The sequence below is a fragment of the Dendrobates tinctorius genome, unplaced genomic scaffold (assembly GCF_039654945.1).
Source record: "Dendrobates tinctorius isolate UK_male_01 unplaced genomic scaffold, ASM3965494v1 ptg000070l, whole genome shotgun sequence".
Classification (NCBI taxonomy): Eukaryota; Metazoa; Chordata; class Amphibia; order Anura; family Dendrobatidae; genus Dendrobates; species Dendrobates tinctorius.
Genome location: NW_027361738.1, coordinates 63,713,160 through 63,730,044, shown reverse-complemented (window position 1 = coordinate 63,730,044; position 16,885 = coordinate 63,713,160). Strand labels below are relative to the sequence as shown.

The following is a 16,885-nucleotide window of genomic DNA, read 5'->3' as shown; positions in this document are numbered from 1 at the left end:
TGTGTTTACTACAACAGTACAGTGACATCACTGTGTTTACTACAACAGTACTGTGACATCACTGTGTTTACTACAACAGTACTGTGACATCACAGTGTTTACTACAACAGTACCGTGACATCACTTTGTGTAATACAACAGTACTGTGACATCACAGTGTTTACTACAACAGTACTGTGACATCACTGTGTTTACTACAACAGTACTGTGACATCACTGTGTTTACTACAACAGTACTGTGACATCACTGTGTTTACTACAACAGTACTGTGACATCACAGTGTTTGCTACAACAGTACCGTGACATCACTTTGTGTAATACAACAGTACTGTGACATCACAGTGTTTACTACAACAGTACCGTGACATCACTGTGTTTACTACAACAGTACTGTGACATCACAGTGTTTACTACAACAGTCCCGTGACATCACTGTGTTTACTACAACAGTACTGTGACATCACTGTGTTTACTACAACAGTACCGTGACATCACTGTTTACTACAACAGTACTGTGACATCACTGTGTTTACTACAACAGTACCGTGACATCACTGTGTTTACTACAACAGTACTGTGACATCACAGTGATTACTACAACAGTACCGTGACATCACTGTGTTTACTACAACAGTACTGTGACATCACTGTGTTTACTACAACAGTACTGTGACATCACTGTGTTTACTACAACAGTACCGTGACATCACTTTGTGTAATACAACAGTACTGTGACATCACAGTGTTTACTACAACAGTACCGTGACATCACTGTGTTTACTACAACAGTACTGTGACATCACAGTGATTACTACAACAGTACCGTGACATCACTGTGTTTACTACAACAGTACTGTGACATCACTGTGTTTACTACAACAGTACCGTGACATCACTGTTTACTACAACAGTACTGTGACATCACTGTGTTTACTACAACAGTACCGTGACATCACTGTGTTTACTACAACAGTACTGTGACATCACAGTGATTACTACAACAGTACCGTGACATCACTGTGTTTACTACAACAGTACTGTGACATCACTGTGTTTACTACAACAGTACTGTGACATCACTGTGTTTACTACAACAGTACCGTGACATCACTTTGTGTAATACAACAGTACTGTGACATCACAGTGTTTACTACAACAGTACCGTGACATCACTTTGTGTAATACAACAGTACTGTGACATCACAGTGTTTACTACAACAGTACTGTGACATCACTGTGTTTACTACAACAGTACTGTGACATCACTGTGTTTACTACAACAGTACTGTGACATCACTGTGTTTACTACAACAGTACTGTGACATCACAGTGTTTACTACAACAGTACCGTGACATCACTTTGTGTAATACAACAGTACTGTGACATCACAGTGTTTACTACAACAGTACCGTGACATCACTGTGTTTACTACAACAGTACTGTGACATCACAGTGTTTACTACAACAGTCCCGTGACATCACTGTGTTTACTACAACAGTACTGTGACATCACTGTGTTTACTACAACAGTACCGTGACATCACTGTTTACTACAACAGTACTGTGACATCACTGTGTTTACTACAACAGTACCGTGACATCACTGTGTTTACTACAACAGTACTGTGACATCACAGTGATTACTACAACAGTACCGTGACATCACTGTGTTTACTACAACAGTACTGTGACATCACTGTGTTTACTACAACAGTACTGTGACATCACTGTGTTTACTACAACAGTACCGTGACATCACTTTGTGTAATACAACAGTACTGTGACATCACAGTGTTTACTACAACAGTACCGTGACATCACTGTGTTTACTACAACAGTACTGTGACATCACAGTGATTACTACAACAGTACCGTGACATCACTGTGTTTACTACAACAGTACTGTGACATCACTGTGTTTACTACAACAGTACCGTGACATCACTGTTTACTACAACAGTACTGTGACATCACTGTGTTTACTACAACAGTACCGTGACATCACTGTGTTTACTACAACAGTACTGTGACATCACAGTGATTACTACAACAGTACCGTGACATCACTGTGTTTACTACAACAGTACTGTGACATCACTGTGTTTACTACAACAGTACTGTGACATCACTGTGTTTACTACAACAGTACCGTGACATCACTTTGTGTAATACAACAGTACTGTGACATCACAGTGTTTACTACAACAGTACCGTGACATCACTTTGTGTAATACAACAGTACTGTGACATCACAGTGTTTACTACAACAGTACTGTGACATCACTGTGTTTACTACAACAGTACTGTGACATCACTGTGTTTACTACAACAGTACTGTGACATCACTGTGTTTACTACAACAGTACTGTGACATCACAGTGTTTACTACAACAGTACCGTGACATCACTTTGTGTAATACAACAGTACTGTGACATCACAGTGTTTACTACAACAGTACCGTGACATCACTGTGTTTACTACAACAGTACTGTGACATCACAGTGTTTACTACAACAGTCCCGTGACATCACTGTGTTTACTACAACAGTACTGTGACATCACTGTGTTTACTACAACAGTACCGTGACATCACTGTTTACTACAACAGTACTGTGACATCACTGTGTTTACTACAACAGTACCGTGACATCACTGTGTTTACTACAACAGTACTGTGACATCACAGTGATTACTACAACAGTACCGTGACATCACTGTGTTTACTACAACAGTACTGTGACATCACTGTGTTTACTACAACAGTACTGTGACATCACTGTGTTTACTACAACAGTACCGTGACATCACTTTGTGTAATACAACAGTACTGTGACATCACAGTGTTTACTACAACAGTACCGTGACATCACTGTGTTTACTACAACAGTACTGTGACATCACAGTGATTACTACAACAGTACCGTGACATCACTGTGTTTACTACAACAGTACTGTGACATCACTGTGTTTACTACAACAGTACCGTGACATCACTGTGTTTACTACAACAGTACTGTGACATCACTGTGTTTACTACAACAGTACCGTGACATCACTGTGTTTAATACATCAGTACTGTGACATCACAGTGATTACTACAACAGTACCGTGACATCACTGTGTTTACTACAACAGTACTGTGACATCACTGTGTCTACTACAACAGTACTGTGACATCACTGTGTTTACTACAACAGTACCGTGACATCACTTTGTGTAATACAACAGTACTGTGACATCACAGTGTTTACTACAACAGTACCGTGACATCACTGTGTTTACTACAACAGTACTGTGACATCACAGTGATTACTACAACAGTACCGTGACATCACTGTGTTTACTACAACAGTACTGTGACATCACTGTGTTTACTACAACAGTACTGTGACATCACTGTGTGTACTACAACAGTACTGTGACATCACTGTGTGTACTACAACAGTACCGTGACATCACTTTGTGTAATACAACAGTACTGTGACATCACAGTGTTTACTACAACAGTACCGTGACATCACTGTGTTTACTACAACAGTACTGTGACATCACAGTGATTACTACAACAGTACCGTGACATCAGTGTTTACTACAACAGTACTGTGACATCACTGTGTTTACTACAACAGTACTGTGACATCACTGTGTGTACTACAACAGTACTGTGACATCACTGTGCTTACTACAACAGTACCGTGACATCACTGTGTTTACTACAACAGTACTGTGACATCACTGTGTTTACTACAACAGTACTGTGACATCACTGTGTTTACTACAACAGTACTGTGACATCACTGTGTTTACTGCAACAGTACTGTGACATCACTGTGTTTACTACAACAGTACTGTGACATCACTGTGTTTACTACAACAGTACTGTGACATCACTGTGTTTACTACAACAGTACTGTCACATCACTGTGTTTACTACAACAGTACTGTGACATCACAGTGTTTACTACAACAGTACCGTGACATCACTTTGTGTAATACAACAGTACTGTGACATCACAGTGTTTACTACAACAGTACCGTGACATCACTGTGTTTACTACAACAGTACCGTGACATCACTGTGTTTACTACAACAGTACCGTGACATCACTTTGTGTAATACAACAGTACTGTGACATCACAGTGTTTACTACAACAGTACCGTGACATCACTGTGTTTACTACAACAGTACCGTGACATCACTGTGTTTACTACAACAGTACTGTGACATCACTGTGTTTACTACAACAGTACTGTGACATCACTGTGTTTACTACAACAGTACTGTGACATCACAGTGATTACTACAACAGTACCGTGACATCACTGTGTTTACTACAACAGTACTGTGACATCACTGTGTTTACTACAACAGTACTGTGACATCACTGTGTTTACTACAACAGTACTGTGACATCACTGTGTTTACTACAACAGTACTGTGACATCACAGTGTTTACTACAACAGTACTGTGACATCACTGTGTTTACTACAACAGTACTGTCACATCACTGTGTTTACTACAACAGTACTGTGACATCACTGTGTTTACTACAACAGTACTGTGACATCACTGTGTTTACTACAACAGTTCTGTGACATCACAGTGTTTACTACAACAGTACCGTGACATCACTTTGTGTAATACAACAGTACTGTGACATCACAGTGTTTACTACAACAGTACCGTGACATCACTGTGTTTACTACAACAGTACCGTGACATCAGTGTGTTTACTACAACAGTACTGTGACATCACTGTGTTTACTACAACAGTACTGTGACATCACTGTGTTTACTACAACAGTACTGTGACATCACTGTGTTTACTACAACAGTACTGTGACATCACTGTGTTTACTACAACAGTACTGTGACATCACTGTGTTTACTACAACAGTACTGTGACATCACAGTGTTTACTACAACAGTACTGTGACATCACAGTGTTTGCTACAACAGTACAGTGACATCACTTTGTGTAATACAACAGTACTGTGACATCACAGTGTTTACTACAACAGTACCGTGACATCACTGTGTTTACTACAACAGTACTGTGACATCACTGTGTTTACTACAACAGTACTGTGATATCACTGTGTTTACTACAACAGTACCGTGACATCACTTTGTGTAATACAACAGTACTGTGACATCACAGTGTTTACTACAACAGTACCGTGACATCACTGTGTTTACTACAACAGTACTGTGACATCACTGTGTTTACTACAACAGTACTGTGACATCACTGTGTTTACTACAACAGTACTGTGACATCACAGTGTTTACTACAACAGTACTGTGACATCACTGTGTTTACTACAACAGTACTGTGACATCACTGTGTTTACTACAACAGTACTGTGACATCACTGTGTTTACTACAACAGTACTGTGACATCACTGTGTTTACTACAACAGTTCTGTGACATCACAGTGTTTACTACAACAGTACCGTGACATCACTTTGTGTAATACAACAGTACTGTGACATCACAGTGTTTACTACAACAGTACCGTGACATCACTGTGTTTACTACAACAGTACCGTGACATCACTGTGTTTACTACAACAGTACTGTGACATCACTGTGTTTACTACAACAGTACTGTGACATCACTGTGTTTACTACAACAGTACTGTGACATCACTGTGTTTACTACAACAGTACTGTGACATCACTGTGTTTACTACAACAGTACTGTGACATCACTGTGTTTACTACAACAGTACTGTGACATCACTGTGTTTACTACAACAGTACTGTGACATCACAGTGTTTACTACAACAGTACTGTGACATCACAGTGTTTGCTACAACAGTACAGTGACATCACTTTGTGTAATACAACAGTACTGTGACATCACAGTGTTTGCTACAACAGTACCGTGACATCACTGTGTTTACTACAACAGTACTGTGACATCACTGTGTTTACTACAACAGTACTGTGATATCACTGTGTTTACTACAACAGTACTGTGACATCACTGTGTTTACTACAACAGTACAGTGACATCACTGTGTTTACTACAACAGTACTGTGACATCACTGTGTTTACTACAACAGTACTGTGACATCACAGTGTTTACTACAACAGTACCGTGACATCACTTTGTGTAATACAACAGTACTGTGACATCACAGTGTTTACTACAACAGTACTGTGACATCACTGTGTTTACTACAACAGTACTGTGACATCACTGTGTTTACTACAACAGTACTGTGACATCACTGTGTTTACTACAACAGTACTGTGACATCACAGTGTTTGCTACAACAGTACCGTGACATCACTTTGTGTAATACAACAGTACTGTGACATCACAGTGTTTACTACAACAGTACCGTGACATCACTGTGTTTACTACAACAGTACTGTGAAATCACTGTGTTTACTACAACAGTACTGTGAAATCACTGTGTTTACTACAACAGTACTGTGACATCACTGTGTTTACTACAACAGTACTGTGACATCACTGTGTTTACTACAACAGTACTGTGACATCACTGTGTTTACTACAACAGTACTGTGACATCACAGTGTTTACTACAACAGTACCGTGACATCACTTTGTGTAATACAACAGTACTGTGACATCACAGTGTTTACTACAACAGTACCGTGACATCACTGTGTTTACTACAACAGTACTGTGACATCACAGTGTTTACTACAACAGTCCCATGACATCACTGTGTTTACTACAACAGTACTGTGACATCACTGTGTTTACTACAACAGTACCGTGACATCACTGTTTACTACAACAGTACTGTGACATCACTGTGTTTACTACAACAGTACCGTGACATCACTGTGTTTACTACAACAGTACTGTGACATCACAGTGATTACTACAACAGTACCGTGACATCACTGTGTTTACTACAACAGTACTGTGACATCACTGTGTTTACTACAACAGTACTGTGACATCACTGTGTTTACTACAACAGTACCGTGACATCACTTTGTGTAATACAACAGTACTGTGACATCACAGTGTTTACTACAACAGTACCGTGACATCACTTTGTGTAATACAACAGTACTGTGACATCACAGTGTTTACTACAACAGTACTGTGACATCACTGTGTTTACTACAACAGTACTGTGACATCACTGTGTTTACTACAACAGTACTGTGACATCACTGTGTTTACTACAACAGTACTGTGACATCACAGTGTTTACTACAACAGTACCGTGACATCACTTTGTGTAATACAACAGTACTGTGACATCACAGTGTTTACTACAACAGTACCGTGACATCACTGTGTTTACTACAACAGTACTGTGACATCACAGTGTTTACTACAACAGTCCCGTGACATCACTGTGTTTACTACAACAGTACTGTGACATCACTGTGTTTACTACAACAGTACCGTGACATCACTGTGTTTACTACAACAGTACTGTGACATCACAGTGATTACTACAACAGTACCGTGACATCACTGTGTTTACTACAACAGTACTGTGACATCACTGTGTTTACTACAACAGTACTGTGACATCACTGTGTTTACTACAACAGTACCGTGACATCACTTTGTGTAATACAACAGTACTGTGACATCACAGTGTTTACTACAACAGTACCGTGACATCACTGTGTTTACTACAACAGTACTGTGACATCACAGTGATTACTACAACAGTACCGTGACATCACTGTGTTTACTACAACAGTACTGTGACATCACTGTGTTTACTACAACAGTACCGTGACATCACTGTTTACTACAACAGTACTGTGACATCACTGTGTTTACTACAACAGTACCGTGACATCACTGTGTTTACTACAACAGTACTGTGACATCACAGTGATTACTACAACAGTACCGTGACATCACTGTGTTTACTACAACAGTACTGTGACATCACTGTGTTTACTACAACAGTACTGTGACATCACTGTGTTTACTACAACAGTACCGTGACATCACTTTGTGTAATACAACAGTACTGTGACATCACAGTGTTTACTACAACAGTACCGTGACATCACTTTGTGTAATACAACAGTACTGTGACATCACAGTGTTTACTACAACAGTACTGTGACATCACTGTGTTTACTACAACAGTACTGTGACATCACTGTGTTTACTACAACAGTACTGTGACATCACTGTGTTTACTACAACAGTACTGTGACATCACAGTGTTTACTACAACAGTACCGTGACATCACTTTGTGTAATACAACAGTACTGTGACATCACAGTGTTTACTACAACAGTACCGTGACATCACTGTGTTTACTACAACAGTACTGTGACATCACAGTGTTTACTACAACAGTCCCGTGACATCACTGTGTTTACTACAACAGTACTGTGACATCACTGTGTTTACTACAACAGTACCGTGACATCACTGTTTACTACAACAGTACTGTGACATCACTGTGTTTACTACAACAGTACCGTGACATCACTGTGTTTACTACAACAGTACTGTGACATCACAGTGATTACTACAACAGTACCGTGACATCACTGTGTTTACTACAACAGTACTGTGACATCACTGTGTTTACTACAACAGTACTGTGACATCACTGTGTTTACTACAACAGTACCGTGACATCACTTTGTGTAATACAACAGTACTGTGACATCACAGTGTTTACTACAACAGTACCGTGACATCACTGTGTTTACTACAACAGTACTGTGACATCACAGTGATTACTACAACAGTACCGTGACATCACTGTGTTTACTACAACAGTACTGTGACATCACTGTGTTTACTACAACAGTACCGTGACATCACTGTTTACTACAACAGTACTGTGACATCACTGTGTTTACTACAACAGTACCGTGACATCACTGTGTTTACTACAACAGTACTGTGACATCACAGTGATTACTACAACAGTACCGTGACATCACTGTGTTTACTACAACAGTACTGTGACATCACTGTGTTTACTACAACAGTACTGTGACATCACTGTGTTTACTACAACAGTACCGTGACATCACTTTGTGTAATACAACAGTACTGTGACATCACAGTGTTTACTACAACAGTACCGTGACATCACTTTGTGTAATACAACAGTACTGTGACATCACAGTGTTTACTACAACAGTACTGTGACATCACTGTGTTTACTACAACAGTACTGTGACATCACTGTGTTTACTACAACAGTACTGTGACATCACTGTGTTTACTACAACAGTACTGTGACATCACAGTGTTTACTACAACAGTACCGTGACATCACTTTGTGTAATACAACAGTACTGTGACATCACAGTGTTTACTACAACAGTACCGTGACATCACTGTGTTTACTACAACAGTACTGTGACATCACAGTGTTTACTACAACAGTCCCGTGACATCACTGTGTTTACTACAACAGTACTGTGACATCACTGTGTTTACTACAACAGTACCGTGACATCACTGTTTACTACAACAGTACTGTGACATCACTATGTTTACTACAACAGTACCGTGACATCACTGTGTTTACTACAACAGTACTGTGACATCACAGTGATTACTACAACAGTACCGTGACATCACTGTGTTTACTACAACAGTACTGTGACATCACTGTGTTTACTACAACAGTACTGTGACATCACTGTGTTTACTACAACAGTACCGTGACATCACTTTGTGTAATACAACAGTACTGTGACATCACAGTGTTTACTACAACAGTACCGTGACATCACTGTGTTTACTACAACATTACTGTGACATCACAGTGATTACTACAACAGTACCGTGACATCACTGTGTTTACTACAACAGTACTGTGACATCACTGTGTTTACTACAACAGTACCGTGACATCACTGTTTACTACAACAGTACTGTGACATCACTGTGTTTACTACAACAGTACCGTGACATCACTGTGTTTACTACAACAGTACTGTGACATCACAGTGATTACTACAACAGTACCGTGACATCACTGTGTTTACTACAACAGTACTGTGACATCACTGTGTTTACTACAACAGTACTGTGACATCACTGTGTTTACTACAACAGTACCGTGACATCACTTTGTGTAATACAACAGTACTGTGACATCACAGTGTTTACTACAACAGTACCGTGACATCACTTTGTGTAATACAACAGTACTGTGACATCACAGTGTTTACTACAACAGTACTGTGACATCACTGTGTTTACTACAACAGTACTGTAACATCACTGTGTTTACTACAACAGTACTGTGACATCACTGTGTTTACTACAACAGTACTGTGACATCACAGTGTTTACTACAACAGTACCGTGACATCACTTTGTGTAATACAACAGTACTGTGACATCACAGTGTTTACTACAACAGTACCGTGACATCACTGTGTTTACTACAACAGTACTGTGACATCACAGTGTTTACTACAACAGTCCCGTGACATCACTGTGTTTACTACAACAGTACTGTGACATCACTGTGTTTACTACAACAGTACCGTGACATCACTGTTTACTACAACAGTACTGTGACATCACTGTGTTTACTACAACAGTACCGTGACATCACTGTGTTTACTACAACAGTACTGGGACATCACAGTGATTACTACAACAGTACCGTGACATCACTGTGTTTACTACAACAGTACTGTGACATCACTGTGTTTACTACAACAGTACTGTGACATCACTGTGTTTACTACAACAGTACCGTGACATCACTTTGTGTAATACAACAGTACTGTGACATCACAGTGTTTACTACAACAGTACCGTGACATCACTGTGTTTACTACAACAGTACTGTGACATCACAGTGATTACTACAACAGTACCGTGACATCACTGTGTTTACTACAACAGTACTGTGACATCACTGTGTTTACTACAACAGTACCGTGACATCACTGTGTTTACTACAACAGTACTGTGACATCACTGTGTTTACTACAACAGTACCGTGACATCACTGTGTTTACTACAACAGTACTGTGACATCACAGTGATTACTACAACAGTACCGTGACATCACTGTGTTTACTACAACAGTACTGTGACATCACTGTGTTTACTACAACAGTACTGTGACATCACTGTGTTTACTACAACAGTACCGTGACATCACTTTGTGTAATACAACAGTACTGTGACATCACAGTGTTTACTACAACAGTACCGTGACATCACTGTGTTTACTACAACAGTACTGTGACATCACAGTGATTACTACAACAGTACCGTGACATCACTTTGTGTAATACAACAGTACTGTGACATCACAGTGTTTACTACAACAGTACCGTGACATCACTGTGTTTACTACAACAGTACTGTGACATCACAGTGATTACTACAACAGTACCGTGACATCACTGTGTTTACTACAACAGTACTGTGACATCACTGTGTTTACTACAACAGTACTGTGACATCACTGTGTTTACTACAACAGTACCGTGACATCACTTTGTGTAATACAACAGTACTGTGACATCACAGTGTTTACTACAACAGTACCGTGACATCACTGTGTTTACTACAACAGTACTGTGACATCACAGTGATTACTACAACAGTACCGTGACATCACTGTGTTTACTACAACAGTACTGTGACATCACAGTGTTTACTACAACAGTACCGTGACATCACTGTGTTTACTACAACAGTACTGTGACATCACAGTGATTACTACAACAGTACCGTGACATCAGTGTTTACTACAACAGTACTGTGACATCACTGTGTTTACTACATCAGTACTGTGACATCACTGTGTGTACTACAACAGTACTGTGACATCACTGTGCTTACTACAACAGTACCGTGACATCACTGTGTTTACTACAACAGTACTGTGACATCACTGTGTTTACTACAACAGTACTGTGACATCACTGTGTTTACTACAACAGTACTGTGACATCACTGTGTTTACTGCAACAGTACTGTGACATCACTGTGTTTACTACAACAGTACTGTGACATCACTGTGTTTACTACAACAGTACTGTGACATCACTGTGTTTACTACAACAGTACTGTGACATCACTGTGTTTACTACAACAGTACTGTGACATCACTGTGTGTACTACAACAGTACTGTGACATCACTGTGTTTACTACAACAGTACCGTGACATCACTTTGTGTAATACAACAGTACTGTGACATCACAGTGTTTACTACAACAGTACCGTGACATCACTGTGTTTACTACAACAGTACTGTGACATCACAGTGATTACTACAACAGTACCGTGACATCAATGTGTTTACTACAACAGTACTGTGACATCACTGTGTTTACTACAACAGTACTGTGACATCACTGTGTGTACTACAACAGTACTGTGACATCACTGTGTTTACTACAACAGTACTGTGACTTCACTGTGTTTACTACAACAGTACTGTGACATCACTGTGTTTACTACAACAGTACTGTGACATCACTGTGTTTACTACAACAGTACTGTGACATCACTGTGTTTACTGCAACAGTACTGTGACATCACTGTGTTTACTACAACAGTACTGTGACATCACTGTGTTTACTACAACAGTACTGTGACATCACTGTGTTTACTATAACAGTACTGTGACATCACTGTGTTTACTACAACAGTACCGTGACATCACTGTGTTTACTACAACAGTACTGTGACATCACTGTGTTTACTACAACAGTACTGCGACATCACTGTGTTTACTACAACAGTATCGTGACATCACTGTGTTTACTACAACAGTACTGTGACATCACTGTGTTTACTACAACAGCACCATGACATAATTGTACTTGTTGTCTTTGTTCTGTGACATCACTGTTTCCTTAGCTAGGTTATTTTCAAACTCTCATAGAAGTGAATATGGTTCCATTTCTCCATTCACAGAGAGCAAGACATATATAGTCTTGAGATAGGTTCAGGTTACAGAGATGGGCTACATGTGTTTTTCAGAATTTGGTCATCTAAAATTGTTTGTGGTATGCACAATGATTTTTGCTATCTACTTTTGATGAGGTTTTTGCTGAGATAATGATAGCATGCACACATACAGTAGTTTGTGCTTTATATATAACTATATTTGTGCCTAATCCTATTTAGTGTCGGCCGGTCACTGTAGCAGCGGATAATTAAACAATCACTCAGCACATCAAATAGAGAGCAGCCCCAAGAAAGCAACCTGATACTTGGAAACATAATGCTGCCTTTCAGCAAATTTTACTTCCAGTTGCATAGTGCCCCGGACACACAACTCAGGATAATGCAGAACAGAGCAAGATGCATGGACTCAAATACTAATGAAGTCTCATAAAGAAGTAGCTGAAAGAGTGAGGAACCAGACAAAACAAACAGAAAGAGGAAAATCCTTCAACATCAAGTGTTGTCTTTCTTTTGAAACTGGGGTCTGAGATGGAATTTTGTGAGAGGGGACGTATAAATAAAGACATTAGCCGGTATGGTCTACTGCCAGCAGTTTCTTCATCCCAACTGTAAGACTAGTGACATCACAGCACCCTGTATGGTGGCATCACAAGGCACAAGATGATGTCTGAAGTAGACAAAAATATATATATTTATTTTTGTATAGTTATAGAGTCACTTAAAATAAGAAAAAGAGAGGCATACTAGCGCTTTTGCACAGTCTGCTCTGGAGGTCAGCACCAGCTCTGGAAACAATGCTTGCTCCATTGGGAAGTCATATGACCACTGCGGACAATGATTGTCTGCAGCGGTCAGTTGACGAAAAGAGCACGTCATCAGATGCTTCTCTTCTAGGCACCTGACTAGGTAATTAGAAAGGCTACCAATGTATTTTATAAATCGGTTCGCAAAAAACAAGTCTTGTGAACAAGAAAAACAAGACTTGTTTAATCGCCCACCACTAGTTACCATCACTGGCCTGGTCAAGTACTAGTTTGTACCAAGGCTTTTAGGATAACTACTGAGAACGTGATACATGGACCATGAAATACTAGAAATTTCAACAAGATTTGCAGAACCCAAAGGATTGTCTACAGAAAAGTACCAGTTCTACATAAATGGCCGGCAGTAGGCTCCATTAATCGTCCTTTGTCCTGTTTGAAACATATTAATAGAGCTAAAACATTGAATCACTTCCTCCTTCAGGACCTGTCATCCAGTTTCCTTTTATGAAATCAACATCAATAATCTGAAGAAATACTGACAACTCCAAAGTAGAAAATGCCCTGAGTATGTGAAGATCTCCACAAACGTCTGCAGGCCTGGACCTGCTTTGGTTGGTGCCAAATGATCCAGCAGATGGCCTCTATTGTGGAAACCCTGTAATGGTAGCAGAATATCTGCAAACAGCCAGGAACGTTCTTCAGATGGATCTGTAACTACTCTCAAATTAGTGCAAAACAAACTATTTGCTAAGGTGATATGAACTTTTATTCATCTTGACTCAAAACTGCAGAAATGTTATTCTGGAAGAATGAAATCATTGTTTTTGTCTAATTTTTTAAATACATTTACTGTGAATTATTTGTAGATAATATAAATTTCCTAGTCAAAATGGTTTTATATCATTCCGTATTACAAAGGATTTACAGGTTCATTTAATTTTCCAAGACAAAAGCTGTGCACGAGCCTACCTGAACTCAAGGACCCCAATGTTGATATTTTAACCTTTAGTTAAAAATAATATACACTAATTTTCAGTGTGCAATTTTCATTCCATCATTCATTTTCAGACTTCCAGTTTGCTGCCTTCTATTAGTTTAAGACTTTTCCCTTCTGAGAGTGTCCCTCCCAGTAATACATGCTGGACGTGAGATCTCTGTGTATTCACGGTGCTGCTGCCTTCACTAGCTCACTTTTTTCTGCCCTCCCTGAGACAGTAGATGCTTTCTTGACTATCCACACTGTAGAGATCAGTTCACAACAGTATCCTCCTGACCTCCTTCACTAAAACTTTTTTTACTGCAAAATTTTTTTTCCTAAAAAATAAAATCCATCATGAATTTCAAGTATAAACATAAAGTTTCAACGTCTCTCACGAGAAACAAGAAGAAGTTGCTGATGCCTAGCTAGCTCGCTCAGCTGCAGAACTCCCTATAATTCTGTCAGCTGAAAGACGTACGGCGCATGCGTGTACACCGGTGAAGAGCACAAGTCGATGCAATTAAAGATTTGAACACGAGCGGGCACTATAAGAAAAGTACTTATCTGAATAACTTATCACAACAAAAGCAATGTGTATCTACTGTAGGTTTAGAGACAATAACAGACCTGTGCATAGTTTAAGCCTACAATTATACCCCTTAACATCTGCATGCTATCAAGAATTAGTTTGACTGCAAGATCAGACTACAGGTAATTTATTTGTAGTCTGTAACTATGGAAACACATAGGTCTGCGTAGGAGCTGTAGGCTCTAAAGGGGGCTTTTCACATAGTGATATCGCTAGCAATATCGCTAAAGCGTCACCGATTTTGTGAAGCAGCAGTGATATTGCCAGCGATATCGCTATATGTGATACTTACCTCCGACCGGCTCCCCCGCTGGCTATGGCTGATTGCGCGAGATCGGCCTGGTCCATTTCTCATCGTCGGCTTCCTGTTGGCACCGATGAGCGAGCCATGGACGCAGGCGGAAGACGGTCAAACTCGCCGCATCTGAAAGATAAGTGCGACCGTCGACGGCTGCTGCATCGCCGGTGAGATCTGCCTGTGTGGCAGCTCACTAGCGACCATTTAGCGATGCACCAGCGATCCTGACCAGGTCATATCGTGGTCAGGATCGCTGGTGCATCGCTAAATGTAAAGGGGCCTAAATAGTAGGATATTTTAATCAGATTATTGGACAGGTAAAGGTCCTATCCAAAATTGACTTTAGCAGCAAACATTTTGAAAAACTTGAAACATGAAGATGCTAGAATTTAATTAACCTAGTGATCTCATCAAATCAACATATATTGCTCTGAGTACGGTTCAACCTTACCTGGTTTTATGTCGCAGGTGAGTTGAACTCCGAGTGGAGCGCCTCCTAGCTCCGCGTTTGAGAATTGAAGATCTGGTACCTCCCCAATAAAGTGAGCTGCCCGGTCTGACATCCGCACCAAACCCTGTTGACCGTCGACAAGTGTGCACCCCTCTCCAGTACAGGGAACCCTGCTTCGAGATTTCAGCCGGATCCTCAGGGGCAGTTTACATTCAATTCCTTTGCAATCCCTGGTGGCGTTACTGTGTGCTCCACCCAATCCGTCAGGACTACTGGAGAAGTCAACTCTTGTGGATGCTGGTGTCTGCTGGTTCACTCTCAAAGGCTGATAAAGGATATCAGCGCCAGCTGTCTGCTGGTAGGAGTGTGAAGTTCTGCTTACTCTAGCTGGGCACCTGGCACCTACACATGGCTTTGACTGTTCATTGTCGATGGGACTGGTAGTGCAGGACTGACCCCCAGGACACCTCTCAGCTGGAACTCCATAGCATACAGGCAGAAATAGCAAGCAACTCATCCATGTGAAGGACCACCGACTCGGCATGGTTATCTGCAAAAATAAAAAAGCAAAAAAACAAGAAGTACAAAATATCATCACAACCACCCATCCACAACATAAACTGATAAATATAATACTAGAAAAATTACATTTCTTAGCATCCTATGGACACATCCTGCTCCGCAGACCTCTCAAGCTAAACACGAGTCAACATCTACTTGTTCTCCACCACTTACAAAATGCTTTCATTCAAGTAAAACCGCTTTTAATGTCTAAAAAGTCCATCATATGTTTCCCATTGTAGCATCTTGCTTTCGAATATTTTTCTTTAGCGGAGATGAATCTTAAAAGAGATGGTTTATGACTGGAATACCTTGGGAAGACTTGCAGAGTCAAGTCCCTTGAG

The 16,885-nt window shown here is 40.1% G+C and overlaps 1 protein-coding gene across 1 annotated transcript in view; it reads right to left on the bottom strand.

The window, feature by feature from the left end:
* The window catches only part of LOC141095632 (uncharacterized), a 38,818-nt gene extending 22,287 nt beyond the window's left edge, over positions 1 to 16,531 (bottom strand). The window contains exon 1 of the mRNA XM_073581767.1: positions 15,981 to 16,531. Coding sequence (XP_073437868.1) covers positions 15,981 to 16,524 — 544 coding nt within the window. The 5' untranslated portion in view covers positions 16,525 to 16,531. The remainder of the gene's footprint in view (positions 1 to 15,980) is intronic.
* Between the last annotated feature and the right edge of the window lie 354 nt (positions 16,532 to 16,885).